The sequence below is a fragment of the Aphis gossypii genome, chromosome 2 (assembly GCF_020184175.1).
Source record: "Aphis gossypii isolate Hap1 chromosome 2, ASM2018417v2, whole genome shotgun sequence".
In the NCBI taxonomy this organism is placed as follows: domain Eukaryota; kingdom Metazoa; phylum Arthropoda; class Insecta; order Hemiptera; family Aphididae; genus Aphis; species Aphis gossypii.
Genome location: NC_065531.1, coordinates 49071340 through 49089618, shown reverse-complemented (window position 1 = coordinate 49089618; position 18279 = coordinate 49071340). Strand labels below are relative to the sequence as shown.

The 18279-nt window shown below is 24.3% G+C and overlaps 2 protein-coding genes across 3 annotated transcripts in view; one reads left to right on the top strand and one right to left on the bottom strand.

Annotated features, from left to right (window-relative positions):
• LOC114120405 (beta-galactosidase-like) overlaps positions 1-18279 on the bottom strand; it is a 38982-nt gene that overhangs the window by 15818 nt on the left and 4885 nt on the right. The window lies entirely within an intron of this gene.
• On the top strand, positions 872-16924 carry LOC114120404 (peroxidase mlt-7-like). The gene is made up of 14 exons (XM_027982287.2): positions 872-1034; positions 7184-7313; positions 7401-7596; positions 7780-7971; positions 8057-8223; positions 8521-8716; positions 12986-13183; positions 13243-13375; positions 14467-14617; positions 14696-14872; positions 14955-15153; positions 15383-15485; positions 15556-15663; positions 16667-16924. Exons 1-13 carry the CDS (start codon positions 985-987, stop codon positions 15614-15616), a joined length of 1953 nt encoding a protein of 650 aa, XP_027838088.2. The 5' UTR covers positions 872-984; the 3' UTR covers positions 15617-15663; positions 16667-16924.

The following is an 18279-nucleotide window of genomic DNA, read 5'->3' as shown; positions in this document are numbered from 1 at the left end:
ATTTTAATCCCATGAGTTTTCTTCATCGATATAATATGTCGTAATTAAACGTTTTATAGTAAAAAAAAAAAAAAATGTATAGTAAAATATATATTTATAGTAAAATAATATATAGGTACCTACGCTTAACACGTTAGACTATCGTTGGCATAGGCTATATACCCTATGGTATATCACATTGTGGTGTTTCATGTACCACAGTATTAGAATCTTACAGGTAGAGTGTAGACGTTATAGTAATTAATAATACGGTTTGTTGAGTACCTATCTAATTATGAATATATTATTATAATTATTTTCTTACGTAACGCTTACATATTATTAAACTGACGATGAGTACAGTCGTGAAGAGACTACGACGGTCGTTCCAGTGTACAAGGCTACCCACCACATGGTCCGTTATATTTTACACTGAAACTAGTTTATATCGATAGCTAACTATCGATAGTTCAGTAATACGATATTTTATAATATATTTTATAGGAATTTTCAATTTATTATACATAATATATAACCACCTATGAAATTATCAACCACAAAGAAACGAAATAACGATTAAATAAAAATATAATTTAAGTGATGACTGATTAGTAATTTAATTTATTACTCACCATATCCCATAAAATATTTTCAGAGCATTAATATGATTATTCATTTTTGTACTCAAATGAGATACCTAATCTATTAAGATAAATCCAAAAGAAACGCATTATAATAATTAATAATAAATAGTAACCCAATTTACTATGTAAGGCTTCAGCCTTACATAGTTATATAACAGTGACAACAATTTTGATGTTCTAGGAACACTATCGAATGAATACGATAGGTAGTGGTTATTCATTAATATCATGAGACCATGCACATTTCTTCGTGGCGTTCAGTTTAAATCCGACTACACAAGGATACTACAGATTGATGTTCTGTAGTTCAGTTCACTATCGTAGTTCGTTGTAGTACTTGTGGTTTATCGATTTATGTAAAATGGGAAACATTTTTAATAGAAAGGTTAAACCGTTTACAAATGAAGATTCGTGAGTATATTATTTTTTTTTTAATAAAGTTTTTAATACATTTATAAATGTGTACTATTTAAAAATCCATAATTAAAACGCATGAAAAAAAAATTGTTTTTATTTGATTTTTTTTTTATTGTTTTCTAAAAAGTAAAGAAAAATGAATAAGAATTGGATTTGACAATGCCCTTATTTTTCACTTAAAACATAACTAATAATAGATCATTTTATTTATTAAAAAGAAAAAGAGAAAAATAATTTAGGGAAATTGACTATAGAGTCAACATGATAATTTTAATTACATATAGTTTGCAACAACGAAATGACTCAATGGTTCAGTGTTTACTAAACCTTTATAATGTAATTCTATTAATTGATTAGGTAAATTTTGTGAGTATTGTACTTATCTTCTTATATATAATATATATACATATTATCTTTTTTAATTATCATTATTCAGAAAATACGTTTTGGGCCATTTTCAATTCAACTTCTTTGGTTTTAACAATGTTATAAGAAAAATAGTTATTCCAAACGTATTATTAAAAAAAAAATATGAGACGTTTTTAAACTAAGAATATATTACAACTCTATATTTCTCGTTTAATATGTATCAAACTTTATATATAATATAGCTATACGGTTCTTGCGTATAGTACTTGTAGTATCTATCATTTATAATTTATATTTGTCTGTCTAGTTATATAACCTAATGGTTACTTTGAGTTATGACAGCTAACAACAATGTTCTTTTTATCTGACATATTTTCCTGTGTCATATTTATGGTTTCTGAGAAATTTTCAAAGTTATTCATGTTTGGAATGCAATTATATTATATTTCCTTAAACGAAAGATTAAGTGTTTGTTGATGTATAAATGAATTTTTCAATAATTCAATGTAATTCACTATGAATCAAAAGAACATATGATTACGAACGATCCAGTTTTTTCATCTCAAAAACCCTATGACATGATTTTCACATGTAAATGATTATTTATTGTAATTATTTAGATTATTTAATTTATAAATATTATCACGACATTGATTTGTTTTTTTTTTTTTTTTTTTTTTTTTTATGATTGATTCAATCAGCTATATGGCTTTTGCTCAAAATATTTTCATTTCTTATGAAAATACTACAAATACATACCTACATCAAGCATGGCTAACCCACAATTTATTTTTATTTTTTGCGATCCTAACCACACTGAACGTTTTTTTTTGTAGTTCACAAATTTTTTTGTGCAAATATCTTAGTCCAAGTAATACTTTAAGTTTAACATGCCTGACGTACATCAATCATAAACATATATAAACCATTAGATATCCGACTTTGGTTTATCTTTGAAGGTAAAATCGTCATATTATGATTTTATCGCAAAAATACGTTTATAACTCAGTAGAAAATTGTGATTTTTTCAGTTATTAATAATCGTGTTATCGCATAAAAATGTAAACTTCCGGTTTAGGCAAATGACATACTAACTTTAAAACTCTGTACAATATTTGAGGATAGACAGTTATTTAGTTCTTTATAATATACTATGTTTAAATATTCTGAAAAACGAGAAGAAAAATACTGGTTTTTGAAAAAAAAATAGTTTTGTTTTGTAAATTAAAAAAAGTACTTTTGTAAAAGTCAATTGTATACCGCTCTGCTGTATAGTAGATCACTATAATTTATGTATTAAATTTGAATCCAATGAGAGGTATCATTGTAGGTATGCGAAAAACGATTCTGAACGAAGATGATTTGTCAGCTTAGGATATAATTTCAAGTGGTTGGTGAAAAAGGTGGTTAATGCTTTTATGGCCTGAATACACTAAAATTTAAGTTCTATTATAATTATAATAAGTCACAAACTTATAGAAAATCTTGTAATAAATTTTCAACTCTTAGCTACTTTTACAAACATTTTTATGAATTATACCTACAAAATAATTTGAAGTATTCATGATTTTGACGAATTTTTGTCAATATTTGAACTTCAAAAGCTAATAAAAAAAAATTGTGCATATGTATTCTTAAAATATTTGAATTACCAACTAATGAGGAACTTTGTATTAAATTTTAAAGTATTTTGGCCAAAAAAAATTAATCGAGGTTTATAAAAAAAAAAAAAAAACTAAACAAAAACGAATATTTCAAGTACTTAAATATAGCATTAAAATAAGAGAATTATTTTGAAAATTAAATCATGTAAAGAAAATGTCAATTTAAATAATTGCAGAAATTTTCAAGTATCTACGACTTATACTTTTTGAATTATAACAAATATTTTATTTCGTTTGAAAATAAATCGTTATCAATTATCATTATGTGATTTCGTAAACATTTAGGTAAAATTTAAACGCACATCAAATTCTTCTTATTATGATGTTTTGAGTTTTCTCTATAACTATTTGAAGAAAAATGTATGAAAAACTTGGTGTTTTTAGCTTTAGGTATAAACACAACAAATTTTATGATTTTTCAACTACTAAATTACTTGCATATTCTTGTAATTTTGACATACGTAACTGTAAACGCTTATAAAAAAATGTTGTGATTAACGATTTTTTTATTTTTTTTTTAACTAAAATAAAAACAATTCATAAGGAACCTTGTATTAAATTTCAAATTTTTTCGGACACCCAAATTTTTTTATCAATACTTCAAAAAAAATAAAAAATCATAGATAACACTAATATAAACATTTAATGAAAATATCAAGTATTTACAGTTATTAAAAAAAACATCTTTATAAAATCAATACATTCATCACTTCGTTCAGATTCTAAAATTTTAACAATAGTGATTTTAATATTTTAGCTATTTGTAGCTTTTTTAGATTCATTTATCAATTTTTTGCGGGTTATGCTCTTGGCCTGGTTCTATTCCACTTCACTTATAAAGTGTCCGACAAAGTTTGATAATTTTTCTTAATTAAAAATCTTTACTGATTAATGATAAAATTAATAATATATTGATACTAAAAATAGATTTTAATTGAGGAATTGCGTTTAATTGTACAGGTATGTGTTATGTAATGCAAGTCTTTTGAATCAACTCGCTTAATTGTGAATGTAATGTTATGTAATGCAAGATATTTGAATAAATTTTAAATTATAAATGTTAGAAGAGAAGAAAAATGATAACATCTGTTGAAAATGTATGTAACTGGCTATACATTCATCACTTCGTTCAGATTCTAAAATATTAACAATAGTGATTTTAATATTTTAGCTTCTTTAGATTCATTTATCAATTTTTTGCGGGTTATGCTCTTGGCCTGGTTCTATTCCACTTCACTCATAAAGTGTCCGAAAAAAATTGATAATTTTTCTTAATTAAAAATCTTTACTGATTAATGATAAAATTAATAATATATGAATACTAAAACTAGATTTTAATTGAGGAATTGCGTTAAATTGTACAGGTATGTGTTATGTAATGCAAGTCTTTTGAATAAATTTTAAATTATAAATGTTAGAAGAGAAGAAAAATGATAACATCTGTTGAAAATATATGTAACTGGCTAATAAATGAAATTATCTCAACATTTTAAAATTTTACTTAACTTTGAACTTAATTTAACATCACTATACACTATACAATATAATATTTTGATTACTTTCAACAACTGATACATTTTTTAAGTTGCTAAGACATTATTTGAAAAGTACTTATCAAGTGCTAATATTAACGTCATCCATTGTTAAATAATATTCATGGCGAATAATTATAACACTTGGTTAATATCATATTATCTGGCTAATGTCGACATTATCCAAATTTTATCAAGTGTCAGGAATACCTTTCAAACGTATGTGCATTACTTTATTATTCTACTAAACAAATTAGTAATTATTTAAAAACAATAAAATAATTGTTAGTACAATATAGTAATTAAAATTATCCAAATGTGTCACAATAAAATTACAGCAGTGCATTTTTTTACTAATTTTCTATAATTATAAACAATATTTGCATACATTAGTGTATTACTATTATATATAGTACACTAGCACAGCATATTTAACCTAATCCGAATTTCCAATATCAATATAACTACCATAGTATTTATAAAATTATAAAATATTATTGATACAGTCAAAGGTGGATTTATATTTTTTACGCCCCTATAGGCACTAAACATGTTCAGCTCTTATAATAAATAAACAAGTTATAATACTCCCTTTAAAATATTAAAAATATTAAATATAGCAGGCATAGTATTTAAATGTATTTTAATTTTTAGAAACTTTTTCTTACTTTCAGTTATTTAGAATTATTTTAAATTTAAAACAATTGTCTGAAACATAAAAGAAATTACTATAACATTTTTTACAATAATAGGCAAAAAAAAAAAAAACAATATATATTTTTATACAATAATATTCTTAATTTAACTATTTTACTTTTAGAAGTTGACGTCTTGCTTTTTGATTCGCAAAAGATTTTATAATATCCTCATATGATAATAAAATAAGAAGGTTTGATTAAATACGATTAAATAGAATCATCACACATATTTTTTTTATTATAGACACACACACATATACACGTATAGATATATATGACGCTAGATATAGCGTAGGTATTTATATTTCCTACAAAATTAAGACGAAGTCAAACGCCGATAAGAATAATATACTATTGTTTTTAGATTTGTGATGCATAATCGACCGTATTTTTTACGTAGCGACAAGGAGTCTGCGCTGACTTTCAGCGGAGTTCAACGCATTAAAATTAGTATTATCAAAAACTGTTTACTTTACAATACACATACGACTTATGGATTATTTTTAGAAATTTATTATGACTATAAATTATAATGAATCAATACATAATATGTTGTGTATGTCGCATCCATTTCGCGGTCTTGCCCGTTTCGTGAAATGTATAAAAATTTCATTCAGTTCTCGAAACGGAACTCTTTTATTTACATATCGCGTAATTACACAACGTGAATAACTTTTCACGAAACGGATATGGATTTTCATATTATATTATATTATATGCAGTGCGTTTTTAAGTAGCGTTTTTGAAGCGCGATGAAAACACGGAAAACGCGCGTTTTCACTGCGCTTCAAAACTGATCGGCCCTAAAAATCCGGGTCCGTTTCGTGAAAAACTATCCATATTGTGGAATTACACGATGTGTAAAAAAAGAAATTCCGTTTCGCGAATGAGATGAAATTTCTATCCATTTCACTAAACGGGCCAGAACGCTAAATGGATGCGACATAAATATATATATATTACACTAAAATAATATACATACAAAAATATAGGTATTAGGTATACATTATTATACAATTATTTTTCGTAGGTAAATATAAAGTAAGTCTTTTTTATTTTTTATGAACAATATATTTTAATTAAGCATTATATAATGTTCCATCCTCTAAATTTTCCACCCTAGATAGGTGCCTACTCTGCCAATTAAGAAATCCATTCTGGACACGGTTTCAAGTTATGTTTAGGATTTTTTTTTACATAGTATATTAAGTATTATAGATAATTAAAGTACAACATATAATGTACATTATGATTTTCGAGTTTATGACTAATTAATGATTCAAGAGTTTTTAAGACAACTGCATGTCTGCATATCTATCCACACATTTGTGTATAAAAAATGAATTGAAAATGTATGTATTAATTATGCTAATAACTGAATGTTATTCTATTTTTAATTAGATTATATATATTTATACAATAATGAAATTTCACAGTCTTGAATCGTGAATTTCGAAAAGGGTTTATTTCGAATTTTTATCATAATAAATAGATTTCTTTACATTTTTTTCATCAACACATATAGATCGATAATTTATGTACAAAAAGGGCTCATATCTCTTTTCTATTGTTATGAAATTCTAGAAAATTAATTGCTAAAATAAAGAAAATAATTTAAAAGAAAATCAGTTTTCTTTTAGTTTACTGAACATTTTTAATTTTCAGATAGAACGATTTTTAGATTTTAGACGTATCCAAGTCGTTCAAAATAAATAATATACTAATAAAAATTGAAATGCTATCCAATGTAACAATTTAAAAGTCAAATGTCAAAATATAAACCAATATTATAATACAAATGACAGAATTATTATAAATTAAAAAAAAAAATTTGTACTATCATGACTAAATATTTTAATGTTAAATCTTAATATTTTTAGCCCTTTAATTGGTTCCAATTCAAAATCGAAATGGTATAAACAAAGAAATGTGGCGCTCTTTGCATCCGTTATTCTGTGCATATTAATTGTCTTATATTTATTATTTTTAATATTCAATAAACCGGCGGTGGTAAGTATATATATTTTTTTAAATACAAAATCAACTATCGGTTAAATAGCTTATAATAATAATTAGAAATTACTTTTCATATTTTAGAAAACATCCACTTTAAAATTAAACAGTGTGGCGACAATCAACAATGACTATTTTGAGAAATGTGCACCACGGATAACGTGTGACCCTAACTCAAAATACAGGACGGTCAATGGGTCGTGTAATAATCTACAAAATCCTAGCTGGGGTGCAGCGTTAACTCCTTTTTATAGATACATGGATCCGGTGTTTAGCGATGGTAATTTAAAAAATGTTCAATATTTAATAACCATGTACATTATAACCGATAAAATAAAACAACTAATCAAATTTGAATTTTATATAAAAAATGTATTGGGCAATTATGGTAGTAATTAACTCAACATCAATTACATGTTTATACATTATATTATAAACTTATATCTTAATATTATGATTTTAGGGATCTCAGCTTTTCGACTACAGTCGGATGGAAGTCCATTACCAAATGCCCGAAACCTTACTTTAACGATATTCAAAGACACGAGTAGAACTTGTGATCATAAAAACAATGAAATCTTGGTACCATGGGCCCAATTTATCACCCACGATATGGCTTATTCTCCAGTTCGTAGTGTCAATTCATCTTTTCCCGGTAAAATTATTGACACTAGAATTTACGAACGAATCAAACTTATTTTCGATGTTTTAACCACGCTTGTGTGTATATTATTATACAGCTGCTCTAGAACATTGCCAGGACAAGAATCCACCTGTAGAATGTAAGGCAACCATTCCAATATCTCCAGATGATCCAGTATACGGAAAATTAAATATGACGATTTTAAAATTCATGCGTCTTGTAACTTCATCAGCTGATAACTGTTCCTTAGTTCCTGACACAGTTGTAAGTATTTATTATTATTACTATTACTAAACCAGAACATAAGTTGTTACCTATATTAATTCAAATATTGTTTTCATTACGTTAATACAGATTTCTTATGGTAAAAGTTATGTTTGTGAGTTTGAGACAATGTAATTGTGTATTTTTATATTATAAAAATATAATATCCACAAATCGTATTGTACAATTTAATGTAAAACAGTTTTTGTGTTAGTATTACTCTAATGTTCTTATTTATAATTTTAAATACCAATAATAGAATAACTACCCAAACATTTTTCATTATATATAATTTAGCTTAACAAAAACACACATTTTATCGACACGTCAAATGTGTATGGTTCCGATACTGAAACAGCAAATAAATTACGTCTGTTTAGTGGAGGACAATTGGCATACAATACAATTGGAAATCAAGAGTACTGTCCTCAGGATCCAAGTGGAGTTGTAAAAAAAGGAAATAAGACTCAAGTAACGATTGCATTTATGGCAGGTAATAGACAAACTCGTAAATATTAAAAATAATATTCTTGAGTCTGGACTCTTTAAAAAACAAAAAACTATTTCCCTGAATACTAAATATTTTTTTTAATACGTTTTATGGTCATATCGTTTGAAATTAGATACCCAACAATACTTAACTGAGTCTTAATTTGTTATTTTTTAGGGTAAACATAAAAAAAAAATCAAAAAAAATAATTTATTGGTTGATGCCAAATTAAATCTATATTCTTAATTAAAAATAAGGAAGCAATTAAAATATTCACAAATTCATATGGGTATAATATTAACAACATTTTTTTAGATTCTGAACGAAGTGATGAATGTATTGATTTTACAATGATGTGTGTTTTAAATTGTGCATATGTATTCTTAAAATATTTGAATTACCAACTAATGAGGAACTTTGTATTAAATTTTAAAGTATTTTGGCCAAAAAAAATTTATCGAGGTTTATAAAAAAAAAAAAAAAAACTAAACAAAAACGAATATTTCAAGTACTTAAATATAGCATTAAAATAAGAGAATTATTTTGAAAATTAAATCATGTAAATAAAATGTCAATTTAAATAACTGCAGAAATTTTCAAGTATCTACGACTTATACTTTCTGAATTATAACAAATATTTTATTTCGTTTGAAGATAAATCGTTATCAATTATCATTATGTGATTTCGTAAACATTTAAAATTTAAACGCACATCAAATTCTTCTTATTATGATGTTTTGAGTTTTCTCTATAACTATTTGAAGAAAAATGTATGAAAAACTTGGTGTTTTTAGCTTTAGGTATAAACACAACAAATTTTATGATTTTTCAACTACTAAATTACTTGCATATTCTTGTAATTTTGACATACGTAACTGTAAACGCTTATAAAAAAATGTTGTGATTAACGATTTTTTTATTTTTTTTTTTAACTAAAATAAAAATAATTCATAAGGAACCTTGTATTAAATTTCAAATTTTTTCGGACACCCAAAATTTTTTTATCAATACTTCAAAAAAAATAAAAAATCATAGATAACACTAATATAAACATTTAATGAAAATATCAAGTATTTACAGTTATTAAAAAAAACATCTTTATAAAATCAATACATTCATCACTTCGTTCAGATTTTAAAATTTTAACAATAGTGATTTTAATATTTTAGCTATTTGTAGCTTTTTTAGATTCATTTATCAATTTTTTGCGGGTTATGCTCTTGGCCTGGTTCTATTCCACTTCACTCATAAAGTTCCGACAAAGTTTGATAATTTTTCTTAATTAAAAATCTTTACTGATTAATGATAAAATTAATAATATATTGATACTAAAAATAGATTTTAATTGAGGAATTGCGTTTAATTGTACAGGTATGTGTTATGTAATGCAAGTCTTTTGAATCAACTCGCTTAATTGTGAATGTAATGTTATGTAATGCAAGATATTTGAATAAATTTTAAATTATAAATGTTAGAAGAGAAGAAAAATGATAACATCTGTTGAAAATGTATGTAACTCGCTAATAAATGAAATTATCTCAACATTTTAAAATTTTACTTAACTTTGAACTTAATTTAACATCACTATACACTATACAATATAATATTTTGATTACTTTCAACAACTGATACATTTTTTAAGTTGCTAAGACATTATTTGAAAAGCACTTATCAAGTGCTAATATTAACGTCATCCATTGTTAAATAATATTCATGGTGAATAATTATAACACTTGGTTAATATCATATTATCTGGCTAATGTCGACATTATCCAAATTTTATCAAGTGTCAGGAATACCTTTCAAACATATGTGCATTACTTTATTATTCTACTTAACAAATTAGTAATTATTTAAAAACAATAAAATAATTGTTAGTACAATATAGTAATAAAAATTATCCAAATGTGTCACAATAAAATTACAGCAGTGCATTTTTTTACTAATTTTCTATAATTATAAACAATATTTGCATACATTAGTGTATTACTATTATATATAGTACACTAACACAGCATATTTAACCTAATCCGAATTTCCAATATCAATATAACTACCATAGTATTTATAAAATTATAAAATATTATTGATACAGTCAAAGGGGGATTTATATTTTTTACGCCCCTATAGGCACTTAACATGTTCAGCTCTTATAATAAATAAACAAGTTATAATACTCCCTTTAAAATATTTAAAATATTAAATATAGCAGGCATAGTATTTAAATCTATTTTAATTTTTAGAAACTTTTTCTTACTTTCAGTTATTTAGAATTATTTTAAATTTAAAACAATTGTCTGAAACATAAAAGAAATTACTATAACATTTTTTACAATAATAGGCAAAAAAAAAAAAACAATATATATTTTTATACAATAATATTCTTAATTTAACTATTTTACTTTTAGAAGTTGACGCCTTGCTTTTTGATTTGCAAAAGATTTTATAATATCCTCATATGATAATAAAATAAGAAGGTTTGATTAAATACGATTAAATAGAATCATCACACATATTTTTAGATTCTGAACGAAATAATGCTCCAATTTCAAACTATGGGGGTGGTTTCCGATGTAAAAGTGAATATCCTTGGTGCATTATACAGGTAAAAAGTTAACATTTTCCAACAGTTTTCAAAAAAATCGAGAAAAACAAAAAAAAAATGACGGAAAAACGGCAATTTTTACGCAAAACTAGTTTTCGACCAAATCGATTTTTTTTTATGGTTGTAATTCGAAAACTAATCACTGAAAATACTTGAAATTTTCACCAAATGTTAATGTCAGTGGTATCTGTATATAGTTAAATTTTCAAAAAATTTTGACTTTTTTTGAGTTATTTATAGACCACTGAAATTTTCGATTTTTTTGAGAAATTTTTTTTAAAGTGTCGATAAAAAATTTTTGGATGACCAAAAAGTTTTGAAAATTTAATACAAAGTTCCTTATGAGTTGTTCTTATTGTAGCTAAAAAAAATTAAAAATCGTTAGTCACAATTTTTTTTTATAAGAGTTTATCGTTCAAATTTTTACGAAATCTGTCGAAAACGCGAAAATTTGCAAGTAATTTTGAAGTTGAAAAATCATAAAATTTTTTTCTTTTATAACTAAGTTTTGAAAATTTGGTACAAGGTTCTCCATACATTTTTCTTCAATTATCTGTAAAAAAAACTCTACCGGATTTTTATGAGTGTTTGAAATTTAAATTTTTACAAAACCGCGTTAAATAACGGTTTAGCCTCAAACGATATAAGTCGTAGATACTTGAAAATTTTACCAGCTTTTTAGATTGGCAGTTTATTTACTTGATTTAATTTTCAAAATATTTTGAGTTTTTTTGAGCTATTTATAGACAACTGAAATTTTCAATTTTTCTGAAAAATTTTTTTTGAAGGGTCGATAAAATTTTTTTGGCCCTATCAAAATACTTGAAAATTTTATACAAAGTTCCTCATTAGCTAGTCTTATAGTGATTCAAAAATTATAAGAATACATAGGCACAATTTTTTTTTATTAGCATTTGAAGTTCAAATTTTGACGAAAATTCGTCAAAATTATGAATATTTGCAAATTATTTTGTAGCTATAATTCATAAAAATGTTTGTATAGGTAGCTAAGAGTAGAAAATTTAATACAAGATTTTTCATAAGTTTAGCTTACAATAATTATAAAAGAACTTAAATTTTGGTGTATTCAGGCCATAAATATAAACCACCTTTTTCACCAACCACTGGAAATTATATCCTAGGCTGACAAATCATCTTCGTTCAGAATCGTTTTTTGTATACAATGATGCCTATCATTGCATTCAAATTTAACCTACCTTAGTCCGAGGTCAACCCCACCCCCTAATGTACAGCAGAACGGTACCCACTTGCCCGCTTTTTTATATGTATAAATATGAAGCATATTTTGTTTTAATATAAAATTAAATATTTATATAACCTTATTATTATAAAATATTAAATAAATTTCAAACATTTTAATTTTAATTTAATTTTAGATATTGCAATTTCAATAAAAATTACTTTTCCTAAACTAATACTATGTTTCAGTCGTTACAGACATGCTTTTCTACTTTTTTTGTTTTTTTTTTTAAATTTATATTTATATTAAAATTGAAAATAATAATATATATTTTTCATTTATAAGTTTCTTATAATAAACATTTTTTTTTTTTATCACTAAAAAATTATTTTAGATTATTTTTATACGATATTTTAAGCATAATCTATTTTATTCAATTAATATTAAATATATTTTGTGTATACAGGAGACGTAAACATCAACCAAAATTTAGGAATAGCATTATTTCAAAATGTATTCTTAAGATTCCATAATTATATTGCAAACAAGTTACAAGAAGATCACCCTTTATGGACTGATGAGACTGTCTATCAAGAAACACGTAGAATCGTTGCAGCTGTTACTCAAATTATTACATACGATCATTTTTTGCCAATAGTTTTGGGTAAGGAAGACTAAATATTTAAAAAACTAATAATTTTTCTGAATTATGCATTATTTTAGGTGAAAAATATATGAATGAATATGGTTTAAATAACGAAACAAATTATGATCCAACGATAATTCCTTCTATGGCACAAGAGATGACTAGTGGTGCTTTTCGATTACTTCATAACATAATTCCTGCTAAATTCAAGTATATTAAATATTTTTATATATTAAAACCTTAACCTTTACATTTTAGTTTAAAATTTGTTATCTAAAAAGAATATAAGATATCTTTATAATTGTTTATTATGTTATGAGAGTTTAAAATATTAGGCTAATTTATAAACTCAAACCATTACAATTAATTGTATTCGTTAATTTATTCTATTTCAACTACCTATTTAATTAATGATATAAGTGAAATATAGATACAGTAACATTTTTCTATAAGACGAAGCCTCCTTAAAATAGAAAAACTTGTAAGTCCTTAGTGATTCTGTTATAGAAATGCTTTACTATATATTACATTTCTTATATTAATTGTAATTCCAGACAAAAGTAATAAGTAGTTTTTTTTTAAAGTATTTTTGAATAAATAAAAAGAAATATATATACTACTCAAATACTTACGAAAAACAATAATTTAAATGTTTTTAATTTTTAACATTTATAATTTATAGTTATTACTTATTATATAGAATGTAATGTGTTTGTTTTTTAAAAGGTATTATTTCAATTTCAAGTATTCACAGATGAGTAACAGTGAAATAATTACTTCTAAAAACACTTCTTTATATAATTTAAAAAAAATATTAAGAATTCTGTACACGTGCATGTGTAATGCTTAGTGTTATTTTCAAAACATATTAAAATTATAAATTCAAGTTGAATATCTACTCGTTTTTTGTAGCTGAGATATATAATAAAATTGTCATATTTTATTTTAACGAGTTCAATTGTAATACAAATATATTTAAAAAAAATTGTTATAGTTGAAATAATTTAAATATAAGGAGGTATGATTTAAGATTTAAGGATGCATTTATGCATGATTATTAGTCGATTTATTCAAAACATGGACATTTAAGACAGCGATTATAAAGCTATTAGAGAGCTGTTGTGTTTAAACCTAATATTAGGTATTTATAATTTATATATATATATATATATATATTATGTATTTTAATGATATTTAAATGTTGATTGATTGAACTGTATTAATTAAATAAAAATGGATTTTTTTTTAACTTGTTATAAGTTATTATTTTTAAAAAATACATATTTTGTAACATTTTACAGATATATGTCTAAAAATTACACTACATATGAAGTGGAAGAACCTTCCAAGACGTTTTTAAGACCAGATTCATTGATTGGTAACGTTGATGGATTTATTAGAGGCTTAACAGAAACTGGTGGACGCGAACCCCAGGCATCATATAATGACCTTGTAACTACATATATTTTTTACAATAATTTGTTGATTAAAATATCAATTAATAATTTTATTTTTTGTTTATATTTAAAGATTTCAAATATTGTTATTCAAAATCCAGCAGTCAACACTACTGGATTTGATCTGCTTTCTTATGACATACAACGCGGCCGTGATGTTGGTCTTCCTCCTTACACTAAATTGAGAGGTTTATGCGGACTGCCACAAGTAAATTCTTTTGATGATTTATCAGATCACATACCATCAAATGTAAGTAGCTTATTTTGTCTAATTTATTCATATTTGTTTTAAAATATTAAAAAACATTACCCAGCACAATTTTTCTTTATAGAAAATTGATCAGTTAAAAGATTTCTATTCATCGGTTGACGATATTGATTATTATGTTGGAATTTTATTGGAAAATAAAATAAACGGATCAATGTTTGGTCCTACTGGAAGTTGTGTTATTGCTGATAGCTTTTATCGATTTAGAAACGGTGATCGTTTCTTTTATGATGTAAAAGGTCAACCTGGAAGCTTCACTTCAGGTAAGCAAAATTACTATATCAGCTATCAGTAGGTATATTGATCGTATATCATAAATCACTATAATCCATTATGGGTTTGTTAAATTTCTAAAGTGATAATTTATAGTATATGAGATTCTAACAGAAGAATGAAGGTAGTGCGTAAGCCTCTATTTCTAACAATATTGAATGATATGTATTTATATTAAAATATTATTATTTTTATTTGATTTGGTTTCATATATTTTAGATCAAATAAAGTCGTTGAAGGATATGACTCTTAGTCACATAATCTGTGCTACGTCAGATATAGAACGTATTCAAACGAATGCATTTAGGTTAATCGATCATATGTAAGTAAATATTAATAATTATTTTATTTTATACTTTTTATATTATTTTAATATTTAATTACATATTTAGACGATTGATGAAACTTAAGCCCAACTGTGAAACATACAGAATTGACTTGACTGCGTGGTGAATGATTCCAAAACATTAGATATAATTATATAATTATATAACCTTAAGGTATAAAAATTTAATTATTTGTCGAGTTGATTAAGGGGATTGCAAATGGTCAGTTATTGCAATCAAAATGTACCAATATGTTGCAAATCATATTGATGAACCTAGTAATGCTATTATGCTTTTGAAAACTGAATTAAATTTGGTACTATGTCCATTTGAAGTCGACCCGGCTATTTTTTTTCAAATTTTATTCTCCGATTCTCCCAACAAATTTAATTTGAATATTTATATAAAATTTATAAGATTTTGAATTTCAATTATTCAAAATTGAAAATCTTTAAAATGTTGCTTGATGTATCTTGAGTCGATATATTTACGAATAGAAATCGATTTTCATAATTATAATCGCTATATTCTCAGGTGTATCGTTAGGATTAATAAAAATTACGATTGCAACTTGTAAATGTGTGTGTGAGGATCTACCTTATTTATTATTCACTACACACAACAGTCATACACAATATAATAATAACTTACCACACGCAATTTATATTGAGAAAATTACCTATATTAAACTACTTAAAAACTGTCAGTTAGCAATCCCCGAAAAGACACCGAATGAGATGTATTTCTCCATTATACAACGCTACAAAATAGTAAATATTTGTTCAATAGAACTAATTTCGTATTGTTAGTTTTAATATTAGAGTGAATTGATCTATTATAAAAAATGTTAAAATAAGAATACTACCTACTGGCATCTCGTAGCATAATTATTATCTTTTATTGCTATTAAACTATCAAGAAAATTATGTACATTTAAAATTGTAATATTTTATAAAGTTATATTTACTTTGTAGTTAATATATCAATAGAATTCTATGAAGTGAATTAAATAATATGCTTAACTATAATTAAATAATAGTTTACTCTAATTTTAATGCTGAAGCTATACAAAATATGTTTTGCTGAATGCAATTTTGGTATGTTGTACGCGTTTGTATTATATAGAATTCGGGGTTCTCTTAAGGGGTCACATTACATAAAGTTTTTATATTTACAGTATCTCAATCAGATTCACATTTGGATGATTATATTTTATTGAGATCGGAACTTAGAGCTCACAATGTGTAAATAAGGAAGAACAACAATGCGGAGATTTATTTATTGAGTATAAGGTTAAAAAATATTTCTCATTGGCCTTTATTTATACTTTTATGCAAAATAAAAAGTAAATGCTTTTAAAAATAAGATAAGATTATATATTTATTTTGTACACAATTATGTTTAATTTAATAAAATAGCCTTTATGGTATGAAAAGCTGTTTTTGTATGAAAACCCTAAAATTTATATACATTTATAAATGATTTCGATAAGAATTAATATTTAAAAATAACAATTAAAAACTATCAAGATATCAATTATAAATTATGTTTTAGTAATTAATTTGTGTTTAAAAGTATCTTCAGATATTATATAGTTACTAGTATAAATACTAGTAATGAAATAAAAATACAATATGCAATAATATATACTTATGTACAGTAAACAAATGAATGGATATTTTCTTTCTTCTTCGTTAAATGATGTGGTATGATATTATAAATGATAATCAAAAATGGTATAAGCTATAATATTTTTGATACAAGCAAATGTATTATTTTTATTCATTTTCATTTCATTTATAGGTTCTGAACGGAGCAATAAACGTATTGTACTTAATTTTTTTTTTTATCTTTACGAGTTTTGAAGTAATAGAACTATAAAAGTACTTCAAACTTCAACTTTTTATAATGAACAGGGCAAATAGTTAAAAAAAAAAATGTTTTAATTATTTTCAAAATTCATATTATTTTTCAAAATAATAGTGAAAAAAAAGAAAAACAAAAATTAACAAAAATGGGAATTTTGTGGACAAATTTTTGACAAAATTAATTTTGTTTTTTGGTTACTTAAAAACAAATAGCTGTAGATACTTTAAATTTTCACAAAATGATTATATGATCATTTTCTTAACATGATAGATTTTTTTAAAAAAAAACATATTGACTATTTGAGATATTTATAGACATATTCATTTTTTTTTTTTTAGTTTTATTTCTTTAAAGGTGAGTAAGATTATTTATGTGGTATTTTTATCGTTTGGCCAAATAGCTTGGACATGTAAAACAAGATCCCACATAAGTTATTCTAATGGATGTGTAAAAATATTTAAAATACATTTGTAAAATATATTTACATAAGCATATACAAAAAAAAAAAAAATTAAAAAAAAACCAAAACTTGAAAAAGTGTAATTTTTACAACTAAGACTTGAAAATTGAATACAAAGTTCTTCGTGAATATTTCATATTGAAACCAAATATTTGTACTATATTTGAACGAAATTCCATATTTAAAGTATGAGTAACAATATTCATTATCTTTTATAGGTAGGTAATTTAAAAACATTCATGGAAACATAAAACTTTGATGTGTATTATTATACTTCAAAGTTATAAACACAATGGTTTTTTTTAATACATTTTTACGAAAAAAAAAAATTAAATCTATTGTTTTATTACCTAATAATAAAATTAATTAATTGAATAGTAGTTTACATCACAAAACATATCACGAAGTATACTTAATGTGGTATAGGTTAATAGACCATCTCCTCTCGGATCTACGACAAA